The sequence below is a fragment of the Halichoeres trimaculatus genome, unplaced genomic scaffold, assembly GCF_033239565.1.
Source record: "Halichoeres trimaculatus isolate MK-OKI-2021-1 unplaced genomic scaffold, fHalTri1.1 fHalTri1_scaffold_22, whole genome shotgun sequence".
Taxonomy (NCBI): domain Eukaryota; kingdom Metazoa; phylum Chordata; class Actinopteri; order Labriformes; family Labridae; genus Halichoeres; species Halichoeres trimaculatus.
This window is the reverse complement of record NW_027437200.1, coordinates 24,490,320-24,513,113: the sequence shown is the minus strand read 5'-3', so window position 1 is coordinate 24,513,113 and position 22,794 is coordinate 24,490,320. Positions and strand designations below refer to the sequence as shown.

The 22,794-nt window shown below is 42.7% G+C and overlaps 3 protein-coding genes, 1 long non-coding RNA gene and 6 other non-coding genes across 10 annotated transcripts; 2 read left to right on the top strand and 8 right to left on the bottom strand.

The window, feature by feature from the left end:
• Positions 1 to 2,759: 2,759 nt before the first annotated feature.
• LOC141811326 (toll-like receptor 2) lies at positions 2,760 to 7,495 on the top strand. The gene is made up of 11 exons (XM_074699339.1): positions 2,760 to 3,024; positions 3,152 to 3,308; positions 3,400 to 3,549; positions 4,499 to 4,705; positions 4,791 to 4,913; positions 5,032 to 5,182; positions 5,485 to 5,649; positions 5,917 to 6,096; positions 6,185 to 6,325; positions 6,412 to 6,917; positions 7,011 to 7,495. Exons 1-11 carry the CDS (start codon positions 2,760 to 2,762, stop codon positions 7,417 to 7,419), a joined length of 2,454 nt encoding a protein of 817 aa, XP_074555440.1. The 3' UTR covers positions 7,420 to 7,495.
• Positions 7,496 to 9,893: 2,398 nt separating this feature from the next.
• Positions 9,894 to 14,337, top strand: LOC141811328 (toll-like receptor 2). The gene is made up of 11 exons (XM_074699341.1): positions 9,894 to 10,161; positions 10,322 to 10,478; positions 10,569 to 10,718; positions 10,826 to 11,032; positions 11,124 to 11,246; positions 11,451 to 11,601; positions 11,726 to 11,890; positions 12,663 to 12,842; positions 12,931 to 13,071; positions 13,158 to 13,663; positions 13,757 to 14,337. Exons 1-11 carry the CDS (start codon positions 9,894 to 9,896, stop codon positions 14,163 to 14,165), a joined length of 2,457 nt encoding a protein of 818 aa, XP_074555442.1. The 3' UTR covers positions 14,166 to 14,337.
• Positions 14,338 to 14,945: 608 nt separating this feature from the next.
• Positions 14,946 to 19,205, bottom strand: rnf175 (ring finger protein 175). Its single transcript, XM_074661898.1, has 9 exons — positions 19,054 to 19,205; positions 18,690 to 18,727; positions 18,446 to 18,587; positions 18,154 to 18,308; positions 17,890 to 17,997; positions 16,269 to 16,389; positions 16,049 to 16,182; positions 15,740 to 15,841; positions 14,946 to 15,623 (listed from the first exon to the last, which is right to left on the bottom strand). Exons 1-9 carry the CDS (start codon positions 19,072 to 19,074, stop codon positions 15,503 to 15,505), a joined length of 942 nt encoding a protein of 313 aa, XP_074517999.1. The 5' UTR covers positions 19,075 to 19,205; the 3' UTR covers positions 14,946 to 15,502.
• A 574-nt stretch (positions 19,206 to 19,779) lies between these two features.
• On the bottom strand, positions 19,780 to 22,430 carry LOC141784261 (uncharacterized). Its single transcript, XR_012597426.1, has 8 exons — positions 22,354 to 22,430; positions 21,587 to 21,637; positions 21,271 to 21,328; positions 20,990 to 21,054; positions 20,670 to 20,736; positions 20,412 to 20,468; positions 20,152 to 20,214; positions 19,780 to 19,936 (listed from the first exon to the last, which is right to left on the bottom strand). It is a non-coding gene; the product is annotated as an uncharacterized LOC141784261 (long non-coding RNA).
• LOC141784598 (small nucleolar RNA SNORD14) lies at positions 20,008 to 20,101 on the bottom strand. Its single transcript, XR_012597451.1, has one exon. It is a non-coding gene; the product is annotated as a small nucleolar RNA SNORD14 (small nucleolar RNA).
• On the bottom strand, positions 20,281 to 20,374 carry LOC141784599 (small nucleolar RNA SNORD14). The gene has a single exon (XR_012597452.1). It is a non-coding gene; the product is annotated as a small nucleolar RNA SNORD14 (small nucleolar RNA).
• On the bottom strand, positions 20,536 to 20,629 carry LOC141784596 (small nucleolar RNA SNORD14). The gene has a single exon (XR_012597449.1). It is a non-coding gene; the product is annotated as a small nucleolar RNA SNORD14 (small nucleolar RNA).
• On the bottom strand, positions 20,805 to 20,898 carry LOC141784595 (small nucleolar RNA SNORD14). The gene has a single exon (XR_012597448.1). It is a non-coding gene; the product is annotated as a small nucleolar RNA SNORD14 (small nucleolar RNA).
• LOC141784594 (small nucleolar RNA SNORD14) lies at positions 21,129 to 21,222 on the bottom strand. The gene has a single exon (XR_012597447.1). It is a non-coding gene; the product is annotated as a small nucleolar RNA SNORD14 (small nucleolar RNA).
• On the bottom strand, positions 21,404 to 21,497 carry LOC141784597 (small nucleolar RNA SNORD14). Its single transcript, XR_012597450.1, has one exon. It is a non-coding gene; the product is annotated as a small nucleolar RNA SNORD14 (small nucleolar RNA).
• Positions 22,431 to 22,794: the final 364 nt, after the last annotated feature.

Genomic DNA, 22,794 nt, shown 5'->3' with positions numbered 1-22,794 from the left:
GCTCCTGTTTGTTGTTCTGGAGCCAGCTCTTCGTCTCTCTCCCTCTGCATCCTTCTTTCATGGAGCTCCTCGTCCGTGTACTCAGGCTCAAACCGGTAAGGACAACCGTCAAACTTGAAGTCGTAGTCTGAAGACAGGAGACAAGCTGACTTTATGATAACACTGGCGATGGATAATAGATTGACGAGTTAACGCAAAATTAACATGTTAACTTGCCCAGCACTAATATATATATATATATCCATCCATCCATTTCCATCCATCAATGCATCATCATCATCATCAATCCAACCAAATTTCATTCTGTCTATTCACTTACCACAGGCCATCCATTTCTATGTATCCATATATCCATATACCATCCATTCATCCAGTCATTGTCAACCATCCATCCCATTCGTTTCCATTCACACTTCCGTCCATCCATGAAATACAATCCAAAAATCAGTCGTTCATTTTCAATCATCCATTAATCTAACATCCATCTCTTCAAGTTAACCTTATTTCATTTCCATTAACATAACCATCTAACCATAAAATACCATCCATAAAACCACCCATTGTTAGCCATCCATCAACATCCATCTATCCATCCACTGAAAGAATCTGTCTACTTATCCATCTATCATCAATTTCAAACCATAATCCATTAATAACCATTCATTTTTTCCATTCATCCAACATAGATCCAGCCATTTATCTGTTCATTCTTTGATAACCATTGATCAATTCTTACACTCATCCTTCCATCCATCCATCCATTCATCCATCACTATCCATCTACCCATCCACCCAACAATCATGATCCATCCATCCATCCATTATCACTTCTATTTGTTACCATCAATCCAAACTTCTTCCATCCATTCATGACCTGTCATTCATCCAAAAACATTCACCCGTTTATCTACTCTTCTATAGATCTATCTAACGACTGATCACCATCTGTATAACAATCCATCCATTCTTTACCTTCCATTCTCTGATAGATCCATCCATCCATCCGTCCGCCTGTCACACACTGTAACATCCTACGTAGGAAGAGTGTGTCAGCCCTTAGATAAACACCAATAACTGTGACATTTGCAGAATCAAAAATACACAACACACCTCGTCCCCACTTCCTGTTTGGACCGGAAGTTTAACCGTCTGAATCCCCCAGAGAGTTCTGGAGCCCTGCTGCTGTGAGCTGAACCCTGGAGCTAAAAGGGGCTCTTTAATTTGACTAGACAAACACTTCAATCTCAAAAACAAAACAGAAAAGAACATTACTTCCTCGTGCACAAAGTTAACGCTTTAAGAAACAAACTTTCTTTGAAAGTCTGACTACTCCAGATTCCTCACAGATTCAGAGATTCAGACAGCGGCGTCAGTTTTAACAGCGTTTCACAGACAGACCTGCTCAAATCTTTTGACAGTTCTGAGTTTTTGTTCTGAAAAAGGAAGTGATGAGCTCCATTATCATATTTCCTTTAATTGATAGGAAAAATGAGATAAGACAGGTACACTCTGACTGATGAAGAGGAAGTGATGGAAGCTTGACAGATGGTAAAGTTATGGCTCTGTCCATTGAAGGGTTATTACACATCATGATACAACAGTAGCTTTCATATTCTATACAACTCAGAGGTTGATAAAAATGAAAGAATGTGTTTTTGTATTTTTTTGTTTCAGGCTGACGTGCAGAAATGCAACAGCACTACCTGGAAAGTTGGGACACAGCGTGAGGTGTCGAGGAAGTTGATGATGACTGAAGTTTACTGGTGTTAAAACCGTGAAAAACTTCCATTTGATTGGAAACAAAAATCATACAAATAAGTTTTTCTGAAAAATAAATATACAGGTTTTATTTCATGCATGAAGCTCGATTCACTAACATTTTGGACAGATGAACCATTTTTAATTTGTTATCATGCATGTGTAAGTTCACATTTGCAACTGAGAGTATATCATTTTCATGCTCACTACCTCTTTTCACACTTGGCTACAGTTTGCAACCCTTAGCTTTTTCTTACTTCCTCCCAATTTGATGATGAACACTCTTTCACATGCTTTCAGCTGTATCAGTGTCTTCCTGCTGTTACTCAGAGTCAGCTCTGCAAACAGGTAAGGTCAAACATTAAATTGTATTTTTGTTTTTGAATGTTTTTTTGATTGGTATGATTCTGTGCTAGGTCATTATGGGTAGTGGAAGTAGTGGGTTTGGTGGTTGATAAATATGCAGGATAAGCAGGATCAAGTTTCTTTTGTTTGTTTTATTTTTCTTAGTGTGGTGTTTCTCGCTCCCTTCAGGAGCACGATCAGCTGTCTTAACAGAGCAAGCTAGCCGTCTTTCTTTCTATACAGATGGTTTACATGCTGCTAATAAAACAAAAACTTGTTGCATGCACAGTGTGGAGATTCTGTAAATGTGCAGAAGACTTGTGGGGAAATAGCTGCCAGTGAAATACTGTTTTCACATTTATACAGAAAGAATACTGCAAAGTTACTGTAACTTAACAGTAAAACATTTTACAATTTATAACACATGAGAGTCTTTTGGTGCAAGGTGTTTGTCACTTGTTTCCTGTTCTGTTTGGTCATGTGACCCCAACTGTGGGAGAAACTGGACTGGACTGGACAATAAAGCACGAAAGACTTCCTCTTTGGTCACAGACTCATTTCCCTCCTGAGTGTCTTTCTTTTTCGTCCCATCTCTGTTTTGTTTCGTTTTACCTTCGCCCCCCTCACATAAAAGCTTTTCTTACAGTCTCTGCAGAATGGGGAAGACAACCGCCTGTTCTTACACACCGCTCCTCCTCCTCCTCCTCCTCCTCTGTTGGGCTCAGAGGTCAGACCATGGGAGACCCTCCTGTGACCGCTGTGACCCACAGCTCTCCTGTGACTGCTCCCACAGTGGATTCACCTGTGTTCCTGTGGTGACAGACCTGGCTTTGACTCTTGATCTTTCCTTCAACAACATCACCGAGGTGACCGAGCGTGACCTGACAGGGCACAGGCGACTGAAGGCTCTGAGTCTACACGGTAAAGCTTGTTGTGTTTTAACATCAACCATGTTGAAAGGCTTCTTTTTTTTCTACATGTGTCCATGTGTCTCGCCAATCTCTCTGAAAATGCTGCTATACTGATATTTTATATGGTTGCTCTCCAGGTAACAGACTAGCTGTGATCCATCCACTGGGTTTTGATTCTCTCTGGAGTCTGGAAACCCTGGATCTGTCCAACAATCAGCTGACTGCTCTCAATCACAAGTGGTTCAGAAAGCTTGGAGCTCTGCAGAAGCTCAACCTGCTCAACAACCCGTACAGGTATCCCTACATCGGGCCACTCCTGCACAATCTTTGTCATGAAAGTGAGTGCCCAACGGTGATAAAACACTAAAAGCTTCCTCTTCTGCAGGAGCCTGGCCTCTCCTTCAGGGTTTCAGGGTCTGGTCAGTCTGAGGAGGCTGCTGTTTGGAGGTCCTGCTCTGGAGGAGATAAAGCGAGCAGATCTGTTGGGGGTCACAGAGCTGGAGGAGCTCGCCATAAACGCCAACAACCTTATAAGGTAAAGAACTGATTCTGATGTGTGTTTAACAAGCATCACAGCAGAAGAAATGCATGCTCTGAGGCTATTCAAAGACTGTTACACAGTGCCCCCTGGTGGCAGGATTGAATATAAGCCTTCAGGAAGAATTATGTAATAACAGAGAGTGCAGCTCCTTTTTTATTTCCAGGATTTGTTATTCTGAACCATTGTCCAACTGCTTGTAAACGCAACTTTCTAATCAGCCAATCACATGGCAGCAGCTTAATGCATGTAGACATGGTGAAGACAAAGCGAGCATCAGAATGGCGAAGAAAGGTGATTTAAGGGACTTTGAATGTGGCATGGTTGTTGGTCTGAGTATTTCAGAAACTGCTGATCTACTGGGATTTTAACCCACAACCATCTCTAGGGTTTACAGAGAATGGTCCCAAAAAGAGAAAATATCCAGTGAGCAGCAGTTCTGTGGGACAAAATGCCTTGTTGATGCCAGAGGTCAGAGGAGAATGGACAGACTGGTTGGAGCTGATAGAAAGACAACAGTAACTCAAATAACCACTGGTTACAACCGAGGTCTGCAGAAGAGCATCTCTGAACACACAACACGTCCAACCTTGAGGCAGATGGGCTACAGCAGCAGAAGACCACACGGGTGACCCTCCTCTCAGCTAAGAACAGGAAACTGAGGCTACAATTCACACAGCAACACCAAAACTGGACAATAGAAGATTGGGAAAACGTTGCCTGGTCTGATGAGTCTGGATTTCTGCTCCACATTCAGATGGTAGGCTCAGAATTTGGCCTCAACAACATGAAAGCATGGATCCATCCTGCCTTGTATCAACAGTTCAGGCTGCTGCTGCTAGTGTCATGGTGATCACATGCTGATCAAAGTTACTTAGAAATTAAATTTGTTAACTTTCATGTATTCCATCACTGTCAGAAGTCGTGTCTTTCTGTTGTCTTGCAGGTATGAGTCTGGGGCTTTAGCTGACATGTGGCCACTGGGTCGTGTTACTCTGAGTCTCCACCGCCCGTTTTTAACAAACAAATCCTTGGCCTCAGCCATTCTGGCTGACGTATCGTACCCAAACACACCTATGGTTCTTGAGGACCTGAATATGAATCAGAAAGGCTCTGAGCTGCCGCTCAAAGAGGCCGCCAAGAGAAGAATCAGGTCAGGACATGGACTTCTTTGCTCTTTTAAAGCAGAACTACGGCTACCGCTCACCCACCGAAGGTTTTCTGATGTCTTTCTTTAGGAGCCTCACTTTCCGAAACCTGACTTCATCAGATGAGGCACTTATTGACTTCTTGAAGGTGATGGATGGAGTGCCGCTCAGCTTCTTTTCATGTGAAGGCGCCACACTGACTGGCGAGGGCAGGTAGGAAGTTAGTCAGCTCGCCTGTTCGCTGCTTTCTGACTGACATTACTTCAGTATATCTGTGTGGAAATGCTTTGATCACCTGTTGTGCTGTTCTTGGTGTTTTGTGTTTGGCTAGGTTGGAGCCAGCCAGTAAAACTGATTATAAAGCCATCGATGAGTTCTTCATACGAGACCTGGTGGTGCTGGATGTTTATAAGTTCGTCTCCTTGTTGCAGCTGTGGTTTCTGCTGCACTACCCCAGAAAGGTGTCCGTCATTAAGTCTCAGGTAGGGACTGAGGTTTGCAAGTTTTCCTGGTTCAGATAAGCCAAGACGGCAACAGGTCAAGGCTAGAATAGGGGGGTGCATAGAACAAGATCAGGGATTGTTGAGCATCATTGGCTTTGTGCCCCAGGTGCAGATCTCTAGTCTTTGTCGCAGTAGTTAGTGGTTCATCTGCAGCCTCTACTTCTTGCTTCCTGCTTTCTACTCACACATTTCCTCCTCCCCTCAGCTGTCCCATCCAATAAATCATAAATAAATCATCCCCTCAAATCATCCATGAACCTTTGCAAAACTTCTCCCTTCAGGTGTTTGTGATGCCGTGTCTTACATCCCACCTGCTGGTGAACCTGCAGTACCTGGACCTGTCCGACAACCTGCTGACGGATATGACTCTGAAGGAGACGCTGTGCAAAGGAGACAGCCCCTTGAAGGACGTGCGAGTTTTAAACTTCAGTGGAAATGCTCTGAAGGTCCTCGAACTGGTCCTTTTTCCTATGTTGTGCTTTTTGATTTCTAAGTGACAACTAATGAGTCAGCATTCTGACTTTGAACTCAAAGCAACGAAACGTAAAGAAATATACATTTCTGCTTGTATGTCTGCAATGGTTAGCTTAAAGGCATTCCTGCTGCACTATTTTGGTTATTCAGTAAAAAAGGTCTAACTGAGACCAAAAGAGGTAAAAATAACCAGCAACCTGCTCCTTGAAGACGTGTTTGTCTGTGTCTCTGCTGTCCAGTCTTTGTCCCTGATGAGCCACTTGGTAGAGAAGCTCCCCAAACTGACCCACCTGGACGTCAGCAGGAACATCTTCAGCTCCATGCCTCAGAGTTGTTCCTGGCCCCACACTCTGCGACACCTCAACATCTCCAGGGCTAAACTTTCAGCTGTCACCCAGTGTCTCCCCACAACTCTGGAGGTAGCTATCCTGACACACCTGACAACATCAAAACATCACTTTTTAACAAGCACGTGGAGCATTCATCTTCTTACGTCATCAAACACAGGTGCTGGATCTGAGCAACAATGACCTCAAAAGCTTCCCTCTGTTCCTGCCGGCCCTCAGAGAGCTCCACCTCTCTGGGAACAAGTTCCTGAGTCTGCCCAGTGGATGGCTGTTCCCCAACCTGCAAACACTGGCCATACAGGTAAGAAGAACCAACCACATCTTGACTTCTCCTTCCAAACGCTCAGTCCTCTGAGAGGTGTAACCCCCTCTCGTGGTCTTCCACAGTCAAACACCTTGAACATGTTTGGGCAGTCCGACCTCCAGTCCTACAGACGACTCCAGGGCCTCCAGGCTGGTCAGAACAAGTTTGTGTGCTCCTGTGGCTTTGTCCATTTTCTCCAGTCTGTTCTTGGAGGAGGTGGAGGTGTTCAAATAACAGACAGAGAGGAGAGCTACATCTGCGACTCCCCTCTTTCCCTCCAGGGGGAGCCAGTCAGCCAAGTCAACCTCTCCATTGTCCAGTGCCATCAGGTTTTGGTTGTGTCTGTGAGCTGTGGAGTGGCGCTGTGTGTTGCCCTTCTGGTGTGGTTCCTGCTTTGGCGCTTTCATGCGTTCTGGTACCTCAGTATGATCTGGGCGTGGCTTAAGGCCAAGCGTAGCTCCCAAAGGAGGCGTCAAAGAGATGGAGAGGCCACAGAAGCTCTGCTGCGTTTTGATGCCTTTGTGTCCTACAGTGAGAGGGACGCCGGCTGGGTGGAAAACTACCTGGTACCTGAACTGGAGAGGCCAAGGTAACGTCAGAGTGTTCTTATTTCTTACTGAGTAAATAAATGTAATCAGATCAGAGCAGATCACCTTAAATCCTCTGGTTCATCCATCCACAGAGAGAACAGACAGGACCCCATGAACAGTCCACAACCTTTGACCCTGTGCCTCCACAAGAGAGACTTTGTTCCTGGGCACTGGATTCTGGACAACATCATGAGCTCCATCGAGCAAAGCCGGAGGACCATCTTCGTCCTTTCTGAGAACTTTGTCCAGTCCGACTGGTGCCGCTACGAGCTGGACTTCTCCCACTTCTGGCTCTTTGATGGAAACGCTGGCGAAGAGGCGGCCATCTTGATCCTGCTGGAACCGCTGTCCAAGGACGACATCCCCAAGCGCTTCTGCAAACTGCGCAAACTCATGAGCTCCACCACCTACCTGGAGTGGCCTCAGGAGGAGGAGAGGTGTGGGGAGTTCTGGGAGAGTCTGCACAAGGCTTTGAGGGTACAAGGCCAGGATGACGGATGAGGAAAGCCTGAGTGTGAGAGGTCACAGGAGACAAAAACAGAGATTGGAAAATGCTCAAAAAGTGACTGAATCTGAAAAAAATAGAATGAGACAAACAAAAGGGACAGAGTTCTCAGGGGCACCCAACTTTTTGGTCTCAACCCTGGACATAAAAACATGCTTGTTGTTTTAATGCTTAAAATAAAACCACGTTTGATACTTAAGCTTTGAAAACATTTTGTCCTTGTGTGTGTGTGTGTGTGTGTATGTGTGTGTGTGTGCAATGAGCCAGAAACGGAACAAAAGACCAGGAATAAATTTTGACTAACCACTGAGATGCAAGTTAGGGATACAGGCATATCTTTCTGCAAACCTGAGAGTAAGCCTTTGTGTGCACTACCTCTTTTCAGCTTGGTTACCTTCAGCTCTTCTTAACCTTCCTGTATGTACGATCACAAAGACACTCACACCTACACTCTTAGATTTCCTGTCCCTGTGTGTCCATTATCCAGAACCATCACCGTCTCTGCTACAGGGCAGGTAAGACATCAGACTTTTCTGAGGATTCTTTTTGAAAATATTTCTTATGTTCATGAGATGATGACGTGTGTTTCAGTGTTGTCCATCAGGCAGGAGCATTTGAGATACTCTAACTGTTTGATGTAAATGCCCAGGTAGAAAAAGATTGATTAATTGTTGTGTTTTGGTCAGGTTGGTTACTTTAAGGTAAGGTTAAAAAAGCTATGTTGAGTCATCATTTAATAACAGTTCCTAATTCAACATTTACAAAGGAAAAACTTCTTTGCACTTCTATTTTTCAGAGCAGGTGCGTTGGAGGGTCAGGTATCCTGTGAAACAATTGCTTGATGATAGGATAAATATTTTTACTACAACGTTTCGGTACAAGACCTACAACACCTACTAGACCGGTTGTCTGATGAAACCAAAACATTGCAATAAAAATATTCTTTTTTTTATCTGCAAGTCAGACAGTGTGCGTATTTTCCCATTTCAACATTTGAATGTTTTTTTTTTTGTCAACTTTATCAAGGAAAATATTGTTTTCATGTATGTGTTTTTTAATGTAATTTAAAAGAAAAAAAATGTTAATTTATTGAACAAGACAAATAAAAAAAAAAATCAAATAAAAAAATCACATGGGCACATTACATTTTCTGGACAACAGGCGCAAAGTGGTTGCGTTTTCTTTTTCTAACCTCTGTATCATAGATCTGTGGATGACATTAATTTTATTTTATTTTTTTTTAACGGAAGTTCTTGTAAAGTTCAATGAATATCTAAAGTTTTCGGATTTGTATGTAATTTGTTTTAAGTTCTCTTTCCAATATGTGATTGATTGTACAGACTGAGTTTTGTTCTTGTTAATCTAAAATGTATAAATGATAAAACTGTAAATAAATATGTATGTTTTTAGCCTGGACACTGCTAAGGGGGACCCCAATAAAAGAAATAATCAAATGCAATATATATATATATATATATATATATATATATATATATATATATATATATATATATATATATATATATATATATATACATACAAGATTATGTCCATGTTGGTCATGCCAGCACTTTAAATGCTTGTTCCAGTAACTGACATCAAGGCTATTAAGGTCTTCAGCCTGACAAAATCACAGTGTTGATTCACTCACATTTTGCTATCTGGGTGGATTTTGTTTTGACAGTTTTATCCTAAAACCTTCCTTTATCTGTAGAAGTTTAAATCTGTTCACACCTTGAAAAAACATTAAGAAAAGCTTTAATTTACAAGTTTTAACTAAATGCCCTTCTTTAGTGTCTGGTTTGCCATTTCAAGTGAATTCTTAAAATACAGTAGCGTTCTGGGCCTCGTTCCAACCCTAACTCTTTGTGTTATCTCTTTCGGCTTATCGAGCAGTGGTTTCATTTCTCCTTTTCCGTCTAAGAAGCATGTCTGCGGTCAGGATGTCTAAAAAGAAGTCCCATCAGGTTTCAGACGGCAAGACAAGCCAAATATGACTGTGAAATGATTAATGTTTCGAAGTACAGCTGTTTCTACAGTTGAATGCTTCTTTTGTTGTTGTTATTGTTTTGTATACACACACACACACACACACACACACACACACAACCACACATACGTATATGTACAAATATATTTCTCATTTTTTGTAGAACACCTGAAGTAGCCCCTTTGTTACCAGGTAGGATGCTCAGCAACCCTCAGGTAATTAGAGTTGGAGACCCCTGATATTCAGACATTTGACCAGGACACATCCTGCTGAACGTCTCCAATCAAAGTGGGATGGTTTAGGGTTAGTCAACATGCAGTTTGTTCAGAATATATCAAAGTATCAGTTCAATTAAAACTGATGGAAATGATTGAATATTTTGAAGATGAAAAAAATTGCTCCCACGTAGGACCAAACTCAAAGAAGAACAGTCAGTTTGGTTTTCATCTCTCATCCAAACTTCTCTTCTATCTTTGCAGTATGGGACAGAAGGCCAGCGTTCATTTAACTCTTCTGTCCCTCCTGCTCACTCTCTGCTGGGCTCAGAGGTTGGACCCAGACCCTGAGAGACCCTCCTGTGACCGTTGTGACCTGCACCTCTCCTGTGACTGCTCCCACTGTGGATTCACCTGTGTTCCTGTGGTCACAGACTTGGCCTTGACTCTTGATCTGTCACTCAACAACATCACAGAGGTGACTGAGGATGACCTGACAGGACACAGGCACCTGAGGGCTCTGAGTCTACACGGTAAAGCTAGTTAAAACTGAAACTGTTTCACAGGATTCCTCATGGCTGAAGACTGTTTGCGTTGGTAATGTTAGCAAGGAAGCCTTGGTCACATCATGTGTTGTTTCTGATCTGACTGTTTTTACGGGGAAACTTCCACATGTATTAATTCATCCTTCAGGAAACAGACTAGCTGTGATCCACCCATCAGCCTTTGAGTCTCTAGGGAGCCTGGAGAACCTGGATCTGTCCAACAACCAGCTGACGACCCTCAACCACAAATGGTTGGGGCAGCTGGGAGCTCTGCAGCAGCTCAACCTGCTCAACAACCCGTACGGGTAAGGCGCACAGACTCCATTGCTCAACCCAATCTTCTCCCCTCTCTGTGCCTCTCAGTGGAGCCTCTTCTCTCACTTCCTCTCCTGTAGGAGCCTGGCCTCTCCTTCAGGGTTTCAGGGTCTGGTCAGTCTGAGGAGGCTGCTGTTTGGAGGTCCTGCTCTGGAGGAGATAAAGCGAGCAGATCTGTTGGGGGTCACAGATCTGGAGGAGCTCACCGTGCATGCCAACAACATTTCAAGGTTAAGGACTGAGCTTGTGTTTAATGTTGTTTCCTCCAGCTGACAGTCTTCAATGCAGGCCCTGACCTTGTGTTTTTGCCCCTGACCCCCTCCTGCCTTTTCTGCAGGTACGAGTCTGGGGCTCTCGCAGACATTTGGCCTCTGGGTCGTGTTACTTTGAGTCTTCACGGCCCCTTTTTAACTAACAAAGCCTTGGCCTCAGCTGTGCTCGCTGACGTATCGTACCCAAACACACCTTTGGTTTTAGAAGACCTTCACCTGATCGGGAATGAGACTGTGCTGCCTTTCAAAGAGGCCGCCAAGAGGAGGATCAGGTCAGGACATGGTCTCTGATGGTCTGTTGTTCATGTGGGCTTAACGTGAAAAATGTTAAAAGAAATTAACCAGTCTCTTACAATTTTTTAGAAGCCTTTCTTTCCAAAACTCTACTATCTCGGACGAGGCCTTTGTTGGCTTCCTCAAAACGATGGATGGAGTACCACTCACCTTTTTTTCCGTTGAAGACACCACACTAATGGGTGTGGGCAGGTAGGTACACAGCACATCTTTTTGCAAACTTTGATTCTTGGGGATCCCAGACTGTTTTTATCAATGAGGCAACTTTTTACTTGTCTGAAAAAAAAAGAAGAAGCCCCATGTGATATAGACTGGGACATCGTCCTCGGAAATATTGAGGATTAAATGTTTTTTTTGTTGGAACCAGATAATAAACTGATTTATTGTCCTCGTTAGTTGGAGGCCAGCTGAATCAACGGATCATGCAAGTCTCGAAGAGGTCTTCGTACGAAACCTAGTATACAGCGACTTCTTTGAGTTTGTGTCCTCTTCACATTTCTGGTTCCTGTCGTCATACCCCAGCAAACTGTCCATCATTAGAGCAAAGGCAAGGCCCGAAAATTGTAATGATGCCTTTAATGTTGAAGTGACGGTCAAATTCACCACGGAGGGACACCTGGTCTTTAGAAGTGCACTTTATCTTTAATCAACAGCTTGATTTGTACCCACAGGTGTTTGTGATACCGTGTCTTACATCCCACCTGCTGGTGAACCTGCAGTACCTGGACCTGTCCGACAACCTGCTGACTGACCTGACTCTGAAGGAGACGCTGTGCAAAGGAGACAGCCCCTTGAAGGACGTGCGAGTTTTAAACTTCAGTGGAAATGCTCTGAGGGTGCTTGACCAGTCTTAAATATTTGTTGCACTCCTTGCTCAGTAACACTTTATTATGTGGCCCGTCTGCTGACACTCAACAAGTTTTCAGTAGCTATGTAGCTGCATTATATTTAACAAGACGTGTCAGTCTGATGGCTGAAACACTAACCACAGATAAGACAAAGTGAGGCTGCCTCTAGCTTCCCTTTTCAGTCAACTCATGCTTATTCAAAGAATAATTTTCTGCACTCACTGAATTTGTTTAATAATGAAATATATGAGCTTTCCTTGTGCAAACCTGTCTGTGTTTAGCTCTGTTGATAGTTTAAAGAGTCTGTGCTGTTTAACAGGTCTACTTTTACCATGCTTATGAACTTATTTCACATTTTCTTACCTTTTGCATACTTTTCGCTGGTGTTTTTTATGCCTCTTGACCTGCTTCATGCTTTAAGATCCTCATGATCTGCTAATAATTTCAGCAAACTGGAGAAGAGGGACAGAAAAACCACAATAGTTTGAAAGAGAAAGAGGAACCAAACGTTTCATTGAAAAAAGGATGATTTGGGCCCTTGAATAAAAAATGGAGGTCCAACCAGTGAGAAGAAAGTCAGAATTCCCCCTTTTCTTTGTGAAACTATGATGTTTCTAAAAGACTTGAAATTGGGCTAAAACTACTTTTGCAATGTTGTTCTTGGATCTTGAGCAAAAACGTCCAATCAAGACCAAAAGAGGTAAAAGTAACAAGCAACCTGCTCCTTGAAGACGTGTTTGTCTGTGTCTCTGCTGTCCAGTCTTTGTCCCTGATGAGCCACTTGGTAGAGAAGCTCCCCAAACTGACCCACCTGGACGTCAGCAGGAACATCTTCAGCTCCATGCCTCAGAGTTGTTCCTGGCCCCACACTCTGCGACACCTCAACATCTCCAGGGCTAAACTTTCAGCTGTCACCCAGTGTCTCCCCACAACTCTGGAGGTAGCTATCCTGACACACCTGACAACATCAAAACATCACTTTTTAACAAGCACGTGGAGCATTCATCTTCTTACGTCATCAAACACAGGTGCTGGATCTGAGCAACAATGACCTCAAAAGCTTCCCTCTGTTCCTGCCGGCCCTCAGAGAGCTCCACCTCTCTGGGAACAAGTTCCTGAGTCTGCCCAGTGGATGGCTGTTCCCCAACCTGCAAACACTGGCCATACAGGTAAGAAGAACCAACCACATCTTGACTTCTTCTTCCAAACGCTCAGTCCTCTGAGAGGTGTAACCCCCTCTCGTGGTCCTCCACAGTCAAACACCTTGAACATGTTTGGGCAGTCCGACCTCCAGTCCTACAGACGACTCCAGGGCCTCCAGGCTGGTCAGAACAAGTTTGTGTGCTCCTGTGGCTTTGTCCATTTTCTCCAGTCTGTTCTTGGAGGAGGTGGAGGTGTTCAAATAACAGACAGAGAGGAGAGCTACATCTGCGACTCCCCTCTTTCCCTCCAGGGGGAGCCAGTCAGCCAAGTCAACCTCTCCATTGTCCAGTGCCATCAGGTTTTGGTTGTGTCTGTGAGCTGTGGAGTGGCGCTGTGTGTTGCCCTTCTGGTGTGGTTCCTGCTTTGGCGCTTTCATGCGTTCTGGTACCTCAGTATGATCTGGGCGTGGCTTAAGGCCAAGCGTAGCTCCCAAAGGAGGCGTCAAAGAGATGGAGAGGCCACAGAAGCTCTGCTGCGTTTTGATGCCTTTGTGTCCTACAGTGAGAGGGACGCCGGCTGGGTGGAAAACTACCTGGTACCTGAACTGGAGAGGCCAAGGTAACGTCAGAGTGTTCTTATTTCTTACTGAGTAAATAAATGTAATCAGATCAGAGCAGATCACCTTAAATCCTCTGGTTCATCCATCCACAGAGAGAACAGACAGGACCCCATGAACAGTCCACAACCTTTGACCCTGTGCCTCCACAAGAGAGACTTTGTTCCTGGGCACTGGATTCTGGACAACATCATGAGCTCCATCGAGCAAAGCCGGAGGACCATCTTCGTCCTTTCTGAGAACTTTGTCCAGTCCGACTGGTGCCGCTACGAGCTGGACTTCTCCCACTTCTGGCTTTTTGATGGAAACGCTGGCGAAGAGGCGGCCATCTTGATCCTGCTGGAACCGCTGTCCAAGGACGACATCCCCAAGCGCTTCTGCAAACTGCACAAACTCATGAGCTCCACCACCTACCTGGAGTGGCCTCAGGAGGAGGAGAGGTGTGGGGAGTTCTGGGAGAGTCTGCACAAGGCTCTGAGGGTACAAGGCCAGGATGACGGATGAAAAGAATCTTAACGATATACAGGAAGTCAAGGGTCAGGGATATGAGAATAAGATAGGAGAAAGAATCACAAATGAAGATAAATTAAAGTTAAAATTAATGATTGAACAACAGAGATTGTACACATGAAGTTCAACTTAATCAAGGAATTATTTCCAATGACTAGTCGATTCATCATAGTTGTTTGTGACTATTTGAACAATTGTTAGGAGGCTCCCGGTGACTATCACATTAATTTTAGAACAGTTCCTAGCACCTTTTTGATTAACTAGAACAGTTCTTGATAACTACTTTGATAAATGCCTATTTCCAATGACTTTTTGATTATTTCACGAATAGTTCCTGTGGACAAATGGATCCTTTTGGCAATTTCAGTTAATCATCAAGCAGCTCTTTGACAAAGAGTTCCCCTGCCTAAAAGTTCAAAATGTTTTTTTTTTTTAGACTTTTCAGTTAATCATTGAACAGTTTTCATAAGGAATGGTGTCTGGTGGCTTTTGGATCAATTATTGGAAAGTTTCCTGTGACTATTTGATGAATTCTAAAAGTTCTCTGTGACTTTTTGATTGATTGTTGATTAGTTTTCTGTGACTGATTAATTGCAGAGAGTTCCCATTAATTTTATTAATCAAATGTTGAATACTTACAGTTGACTATTTTATTAATCGTCCTAATGTTCCAATGGTGAAATTAAATGAATATTTTTTGTCTGTATAACCAGAGGTCTCACAGAGTTTCTCACGTGCATGTGGACTGACTCATTCTCTGACACTCTTGAGTATTTTTCTTTTCAAATATTTAATAAATACAAAGTTACTATCAGCAGCAGTCTCGATAAAAAAAGCATTGTGTTGATTTGGCAAAAGAAAGATGGTTGACCATTTATCATTAGCTTCAGATAGATCAAATCAGAACAGAACAGATATCCCAAAGGAAACTTCTGTAAGAAAAATAAAATGTAAACGTGTTAGAGAACCACGTTTCCACTGTGGCTTCATTTTCGTAGGCATTATTTCTGCAGATCAAGTCGTTTAAAAGCAAAACCATGAGCTGGAGTGTGCAAAAGAAACTCTCAAAAGGCATTCTTAGAAAACAGCCTGACGTAAAGCAATGGTGGAAACCACATGCATGACAGCAACTTACAAACACATCACTTCAGATGTTCAGACTGAACCAGGACTGCGTCTGTGCTTTAGTACTTAGTCAAAGTTAGCAGCAGTTTAGGCCTAACAGTGTCCCCCACAGGACTTCAGAAGCAGTCCAAACACGCCCCTGCAGCACTGACTTCTCCTGCAAGCGTCTTTTGGCACTTTGAACACAAGAGGTGTTACTCAAGGGTCTATTCCAGGCCCAGGGTGAAGTTAATCCCATGGACAATACCGATGATGATAGGCTGCCAGGCAACCAGGTATCTGAGCCAGTCCAGGAGCTGCCCATACAGAACATGTGTCTTCTCCCAGCTGGTAGAGGATGAAGGAATTAAGGAGCTTGACTCAAACGTGCCAACGAAAGAGACTTTGGTCTTATCCCTCATGAGGGAACTTACCCATCAGGAAGAAAAGCAAGAAAAGGATACGGGTTGTTCATCATCCTCTTCAAGTCGACCTTCTCATTGCAGTATGGACATGTTTGCTTCTTACCCACGATGCACCAGCCGCGGATGCAGAACTCGTGGAAGCTGAAGGGGTTGAGTTAAGGGAGAAAGACTCAAACGATAAAAACCAGCTGTACCAGCGACTTAGCTTCATCTCTACATCCTGACAAGACCGACTGAGCCCACTTAGTTCGACTTATTCTTGCTCCCTCTCTGACCTCTATAAGACAGCTCAGGTGAGATAACAAAAAAACACTTTTTTCTACACAGCAGAGCTTAGCTTCAGGATACATGTGTCCACAGGAGAGCTGGTAGGTGTCTTCTATAAAGCCTTCCTCCTCCACGTCCACCAGGATCCTCTGACCACACACGGCACAGATGTCGTTGGTCAGGCTCCGGCTGGGCATGCCTCCCTTGTTGTAGTACTGAAATCACACACACAGAGCTGTGCTAACAGGCTCTTAAACTACAAACATCAGTTTGATCATTTGTAGGTGATGAAGGTTTTAACCCCGATTGTTGAAGCCATGTAGTCTGAGCAGATTTCAGCAAAGTCTCTGCCCATGACGCCGTAGTAAAGCCCGTAAAACAACATGATGACGCCCACGTCCATGGAGTCCTCGGCCTTGATCCTGCTCGAGGAAAGGAGAAACAAAAGATGATGAAGGACAGATCGAGAATTAGACGTACAAAACAAGGAATGAATGAAAAGCAGGCTCTTGAAAAGGAAAGAGTGAGGGGAAATGTGTCCTTGAATTCGACGGTCTAGAGAAGTTGAGGTTATTTTTACAGCCTGAAACTAAAGAGACAAATCTGATGTTTACGAGCTTGTAAAGTTGATTTATCGATTATTTCAAAAACCAATCTACATCAAACCTTCAGCGTCTTCTAATCCGTTCTCCAAACTGTTTCACAGCTGCAGCGACTGGTCAGTCGACTACTTTGAGAGAAAATCTGCCAACAATTGGTCAGATCATCAGTTTCTTATTTTATCCATTTATCAGATAAAATAGGGACAATAAATCTGTAATTCAACTTTTGAACGGAGACAGTTTGAGTCTTTTGGGAGTGGGACACGCCTATTTCTGTCAATGGGGAGAAGACTGCAGAGAGGAAGGCAGCAGAAGATGAGCCTCTGATGCCCCCTAGTGTTCGCTCCTCTACTTTAGCATAAGATGTTTGACTGAGTACTGTTTGCAGATTTGTGATCATCTGAAAAAGTATTACTTAACAAGATTGAAGTCAGGTTTCTGAAAAAATTTCTTCAGAAAAAAAAACGTTTTTTTTTATTCAAAGTTTTATTTTGACTTTTAAAGGGATAGTTCTGTTTTTTTGACATGAACCTGTATGGCATCCAGTGCCAATCGATAAGGGAGTCTGACTTTTTTCCGGTTTGCAGTTTTGTGATGCAGATTTCTCACTCTTTTGAACACAATTTGTTTTGAGAGGAAAAACGCTTTATTTTCCTGACCCCAGCCATGTTGCTGGACTACTTTACTCTACGTCTAGACCAAAACCGCACCAGATCTAGGGTCACAGGAAGCTGACAGGGGTAAGACAGCGCTGATGTACGTAAATACAGATGAGGATGCCATACAGGTTCATGTAAAAAAAAAAACGAACTATACCTTTAATCATTTTCTAATGGAAAAAAGTTGATGTTTAAAATGCAAAAACCATAGATTTAGTGCTGATGAGAGAAAATGAATATTAAAAGTGGCAGAAATTTTCTGACTTATGAGCTCCAATCTTTAAAAGTTCAAATCATAAATGTATGAAGTGACTAAAAACTGTTTGGATGATTTTACTGATTTCATATATTCCACTCTGAGCTGCTGAATCCTTTTCTGTTTTTTTTTTCAATGATGATCTCATGTTTTAGTAAAATCTGTAGATCAATTCTCTTGATTTTCTTCACACACTCATGTTTAAGTGAAGTTGTTTATTTCTTGACAGGTTCCACTGTGAGATTCACGTTTCAGAGATTAGGATAAATGAGACAAATCAATAGTTGGACCTTGACTCTTTAATGGATCACCCATCTTCAAGGACCCAGTCACTCAGGCCTCAGACGTAGATCATTAAAGTCTACATCGCAGATTCAGTTCATCAACAGTGTCACCTCGACTCACCTGAAGAAGACGTTGAAGCCGAACATGGTGAACATGATGGCCAGGTAGCCCAGGACGCCCACTGCATAGCTCAGCTTGTAGATCAACAGGAACCATTTGTACACCATCCTGAAATAAAAAATACATGAAAAAAAAACAGCTTTTACTTGCATAAATAACTTCAGAATGTGTTTACGGGCTGATGTTTTTGTTTTGTTTGGTGAAACATCATTAAAGTTCACAAACGACAAATTTGAAGCCTGAATCAGAGTATTTCACTCTCACCGTGGCGTCCTGCAGGACAGCGGCTTCCTGGTGGCCCTGAAGATGACGTAGCTGGTAATGACGGAGAACATCCCCCACATGGACAGGAACCTCCACCAGTACAGCTTGATGGTGAAGTAAAGAGGCACCACCCACATCTGGACGAGGGTCACCAGCTGAGGACCACACAGTTCATCACACCAACGTTTACACCTCAACTTTGTGTTCCCGCTTTTCATTAATCTGTGGAGTTAAACCTAAAACCATCCTGAAAACAAAGAGTGGTCCTCTCTAGCAGCCCTTTCTCACTCACATTATAGGAGCGATGGTGTCTCTGCTTCCACTGCACCAGGACGATCTGAGCCACCACCAGCGTGGCGATGAGGATCAGGACCATCTCTGCGTGCATGGCTTCATGACCCCTGTGCTTCACATGCAGATGCTCATGCTGCACCCTGCAGAGGAGGGAGGACATGCATCACTTTCTGAGAGAGTTCTGACAAAACTGAGAGGAAATTAACCAGAGAAAGGAGCAGGAGAGGAGTGTTTCAACTCACTTCCAGTTCTCTCTGTGTGTCATTTTTAGCAGGTCGTCCTGAAACAGAGGCAGGGACAAAAATAGCATCTGGGAGGTTTGTATGTGGGTCTCTGTGCACAGGGTAATGTAGGTTAATGTAGGTGTGAACATCTCTCTGCATTTTATGACAGGATGCTCTTTGTTTGATGGTGAACAGTCAGATATCAGGCTCATACAGGCGTTATTTCAGTCTGTGCTGCCACGTCTCAGCAGCTGCAGCTCTCAGCTTTCCACATCAGACCTGAGCAGCTAGCTGAGCAGACGTTAGCTTTTTATTTCATCTGTCCTGATGATTAAATCTAATCTTTATGCTCTGAAATGATGGCGTTAGGTTATCAGCTTACCTGAGGGTGCACACCTGCCATCGTGTGCCTTATTCCCCCTCCCGGAGCGAGCTAGCCGGCAAACAACAGCTACGTTAGCTGTGACAGCGGCTCCCCCATAAACAGCTGCTGCGGGGCGTCACACGTACGGAAGCCCAGCGGGGTCACAATTTACATCGCGAGTAAACACAAACACAGCAGAAGGGCTCAACTGTGATATTTAAATTTTTTCATAAACACCACAAAAGTTGTTCATGATGAATTCAGGCCAAGTTAAGGAAAAAAAACAAAAGACTAAAATAAACACAAATTTTCAGTTTTTTTTTTTTAATTTGAAAGCTATTGGAAAAAAAGGCTATTGCTAAACTATGCTGAAATATAAAGAGTCAAGACATGTCAAATTGTGCTATATAAATATATATATTTTAAAACTTCTTTATTTTTAAACCTCACACTTTTGTCAAAATTTTCTCTCTTAATGTAAAAACTATATATTTTACATCTTTACCAGCAGAGTACCCCCAGCACTTACATTTAGTGGAAAATGAACTAAACAGAACAGTTTTCATTAAGCAGGAAAAAAATGCATCAAAATTGAACAGAATTTGATTTAATAATTTTTTAGAAAGTAAAAATTTGAATTACAGTTTGAGACTTTCAACTCTTGAATTTTTCTAATAATATAGTCATACACAGAATGTAACCAAGTTCAACAAATTCTTCTACTTGAAAACTTTCAGTGTTAGCCTCAGTCATTGCTTTTTCACCCCTTTGGACATAAAAATGATCGTATGCTGTGCGCTCCAGTAAAGACACCTTTCAAGTCAAACACTTCACTTTATTTCTGAAAACTTTATCAGACATGTAACAGTATTGTGACCGCGCCATCTTCTTCCTGGTGGACCTGTGTGGAGAAAAGAAAAAAAATTAGCTAACGGGCAAGTGTTGAGACAGATGTCGAAACAGGGAGATAATTCGCTCAGACATCCAAGGAAGGATTGAGCCATCTTTGGTCTCATCGACCTCTGGTGGAAACTACGAATGGCAGGAAAAAGCATCATCACAGCGAACTTCAAGTCCTTCGATAGCATAGTGTAGAATTTATTGAAGCTTACGAACCAGGCAACAGGCAACATCAGGGCAGACGTCTTTGAGAAGATGGTGTTCCTGGGTGTGTCAAACCTAAAACAGAGATAACACGGATGAGTCGGATAAAAATAAAGGGGGAAAAGGGACGTTCCTGACGATTCGCTCAGACATCCAAGGAAGGTTTGTGCCATCTTTGGTCTTAACGACCTCTGGTGGAAACTACGAATGGCAGGAAAAAGCATCATCACAGCGAACATCAAGTCCTCAGGCTTAACAGGACAGTTACTCACTGGGGGAGTTTGGATCATCAGAGCTGAAGTGGAGCACTCTCAGCAGTGTAGTCCAACCTGAAGTGGGAAAAAATCAAAAGTTAGACGTTGGATTCAAATAAAATAACATGAACTTTGCTTGAATTCGCTCAGACATCCAAGGAAGGATTGAGCCATCTTTGGTCTTAACGACCTCTGGTGGAAACTACGAATGGCAGGAAAAAGCATCATCACAGCGAACCTTGGTTTCTATTGTTGATAAAAATGTGGATTACACACCAAGTAATGGTCACCATCGACACACAGGCTTCTTTCAGTGGACAGGACTTCAGGAAGCAGCAACAACCTGGAATTGAAACAAAGATTAGCCAACAGGCACAAGAAGACTTCAGGCTGTCTTCACTTGGTTTGAATTCGCTCAGACATCCAAGGAAGGATTGAGCCATCTTTGGTCTGTTGGACCTCTGGTGGAAACTACGAATGGCAGGAAAAAGCATCATCATAGCGAATTTTCAACAGGAACACACACAAATAAAAGATGTGGATTAACTGATTACTGAAGATAAGTTGCTTCCAGACTTGAGAGAAACCATACACACCTCATGGACTGCCTCCATGACGGTTTTGCCCCAGCTACGTGATCAAGACGTTTCTGACATCACTCCTAAAATGAGATGTAAAACATGATGAGGTATGACATAAAAAAGGACAAAGACGACCCATCAACAGACTCTTCTGTCGCTCAGACATCCAAGGAAGGATTGAGCCATCTTTGGTCTGTTGGACCTCTGGTGGAAACTACGAATGGCAGGAAAAAGCATCATCACAGCGACAGTGTGTGAAGTAAAGTTCCTCATTAGGATTTCAGACAGACACATACCACTTTGACGGGGTTTTAGGTGACGGCACATGGCTGGGCTGCAGTCGAGAGGTTCAACCTGTAAAAACAGAGAGCAACACATTCAGAAAAGCAGAAGAAAAAGTGTTTAAGACAGTTTCAGGTTTCAGCTCTTTCGCTCAGACATCCAAGGAAGGATTGAGCCATCTTTGGTCTCAACGACCTCTGGTGGAAACTACGAATGGCAGGAAAAAGCATCATCACAGCGAGAAACATCACAGCTGATACTGTGTATCAAACTATTATGTATGTACTATTGTATGTACTATTATTGTATACATGTAAGATGCAAACTTACCCCTGCTTTATCAGAGAAAACATGTCCATCTTAGAGTACACCATGTTGAATCTGAAATGAAAATAGTGACACCTTTAGTCAACAAACACTCTGATAATCTGATTTAAATGAGCTAAAATCATAGTTTGACATCTTGGAAATTACTGGAGTATTTATAAAACCTTAAAAAACACAGTGTCCAACCCTTAAAAACATGCTCTCAAAAGCATTAGTTACTTTTAGTTGATGTCACAGAAGCATTAATCATGTTAATCAAACTCAGATGAGCTAATATATCCCAACACCCCCACCACGTGTTCAACAGCAGGAAGTAACACGACCTGAAGCCCTGTATGGTCTCTGACAACAGCATTTTTAAAGAAAGAAACGCAAAGTAGACCCTTAAAACGACTTCAACTTGTCTTAAACTGATACGAAAAATGTCAAGATGCAAGCAACAAGCTCGAGCACTAGACGCAGTTTTTGACGTTTTCTCTTTCTCCGTTTTGATAGGCAACAAAAACAGTCAATCTATAACTATGAATGATAAAATTTAAGGTGAATTGACTCAAAGTTTGTCAAATAAAAACATTTTAGCGCCATTTTCATCGTAGAAGCTGCGTGCACTCATCATCATGTTGGCATCGATTCTGGAACAATCTACGATCATCCGTTAAATTAGCCCATCATCTGCCGTTAATTCGGACATTTAACGCTTCATCACTTTAGTATTAATCAGAAAACTTCTAAATGTGTGAAGTTGAAGCGATAATTTGAGCTGTATTTACCGTTTAATCAGACCGTGTCCTCCTCCTCTCCGTGTTGAAGTGAGTGATCACAGTGGATGGTCGACTTCTTTATAAACCTTCAGCGCCGCCGGTCATCCGCCCCACAGCGCCTCTCCGCCACCTGCTGGACTGGAGGCCGAACTGTCTCTCCCGTTATCTTAACTCAGAGGTACTTTCTAAACTCGATACGTTTTTTTTATTTTTCATGGTTATGCTAAAAATGTTTGGAGACGTTTATCGGCATGTTTAATCCGCTGTCACTAAACAAACGAGATAAATCCTTAAGTTGAATATTTTTTTTTATTTATCTAAAAAAAAAAAAAAAGAAAGAAAGAAAACTTAAACAAATATATAAACAGAAAAAAATGCTAGTCAAGGACAAAAATAGAATACTTGAAGGGAAAAATTTAATATGCAATAAAAAATAAAATATTTAGCTAC

Excerpts from the sequence above, each read along its gene's own strand:
- LOC141811328 (XM_074699341.1), top strand. The coding sequence starts at position 9,894 with ATGGGACAGAAGGCCAGCGTTCATTTAACTCTTCTGTCCCTCCTGCTC. Across the intron at positions 10,719-10,825 it reads CATGCCAACAACATTTCAAG|GTACGAGTCTGGGGCTCTCG; the intron begins GTTAAGGACTGA and ends CCTTTTCTGCAG. Across the intron at positions 13,072-13,157 it reads TGCAAACACTGGCCATACAG|TCAAACACCTTGAACATGTT; the intron begins GTAAGAAGAACC and ends GGTCCTCCACAG.
- LOC141811326 (XM_074699339.1), top strand. The coding sequence starts at position 2,760 with ATGGGGAAGACAACCGCCTGTTCTTACACACCGCTCCTCCTCCTCCTC. Across the intron at positions 3,309-3,399 it reads CTGCTCAACAACCCGTACAG|GAGCCTGGCCTCTCCTTCAG; the intron begins GTATCCCTACAT and ends CCTCTTCTGCAG. Across the intron at positions 6,097-6,184 it reads GTCTCCCCACAACTCTGGAG|GTGCTGGATCTGAGCAACAA; the intron begins GTAGCTATCCTG and ends CATCAAACACAG.
- rnf175 (XM_074661898.1), bottom strand. The coding sequence starts at position 19,074 with ATGGCAGGTGTGCACCCTCAG. Across the intron at positions 18,588-18,689 it reads ACACACAGAGAGAACTGGAA|GGTGCAGCATGAGCATCTGC; the intron begins GTGAGTTGAAAC and ends CCTCCTCTGCAG. Across the intron at positions 15,624-15,739 it reads AAGAGGATGATGAACAACCC|CTGGGAGAAGACACATGTTC; the intron begins GTATCCTTTTCT and ends ATCCTCTACCAG.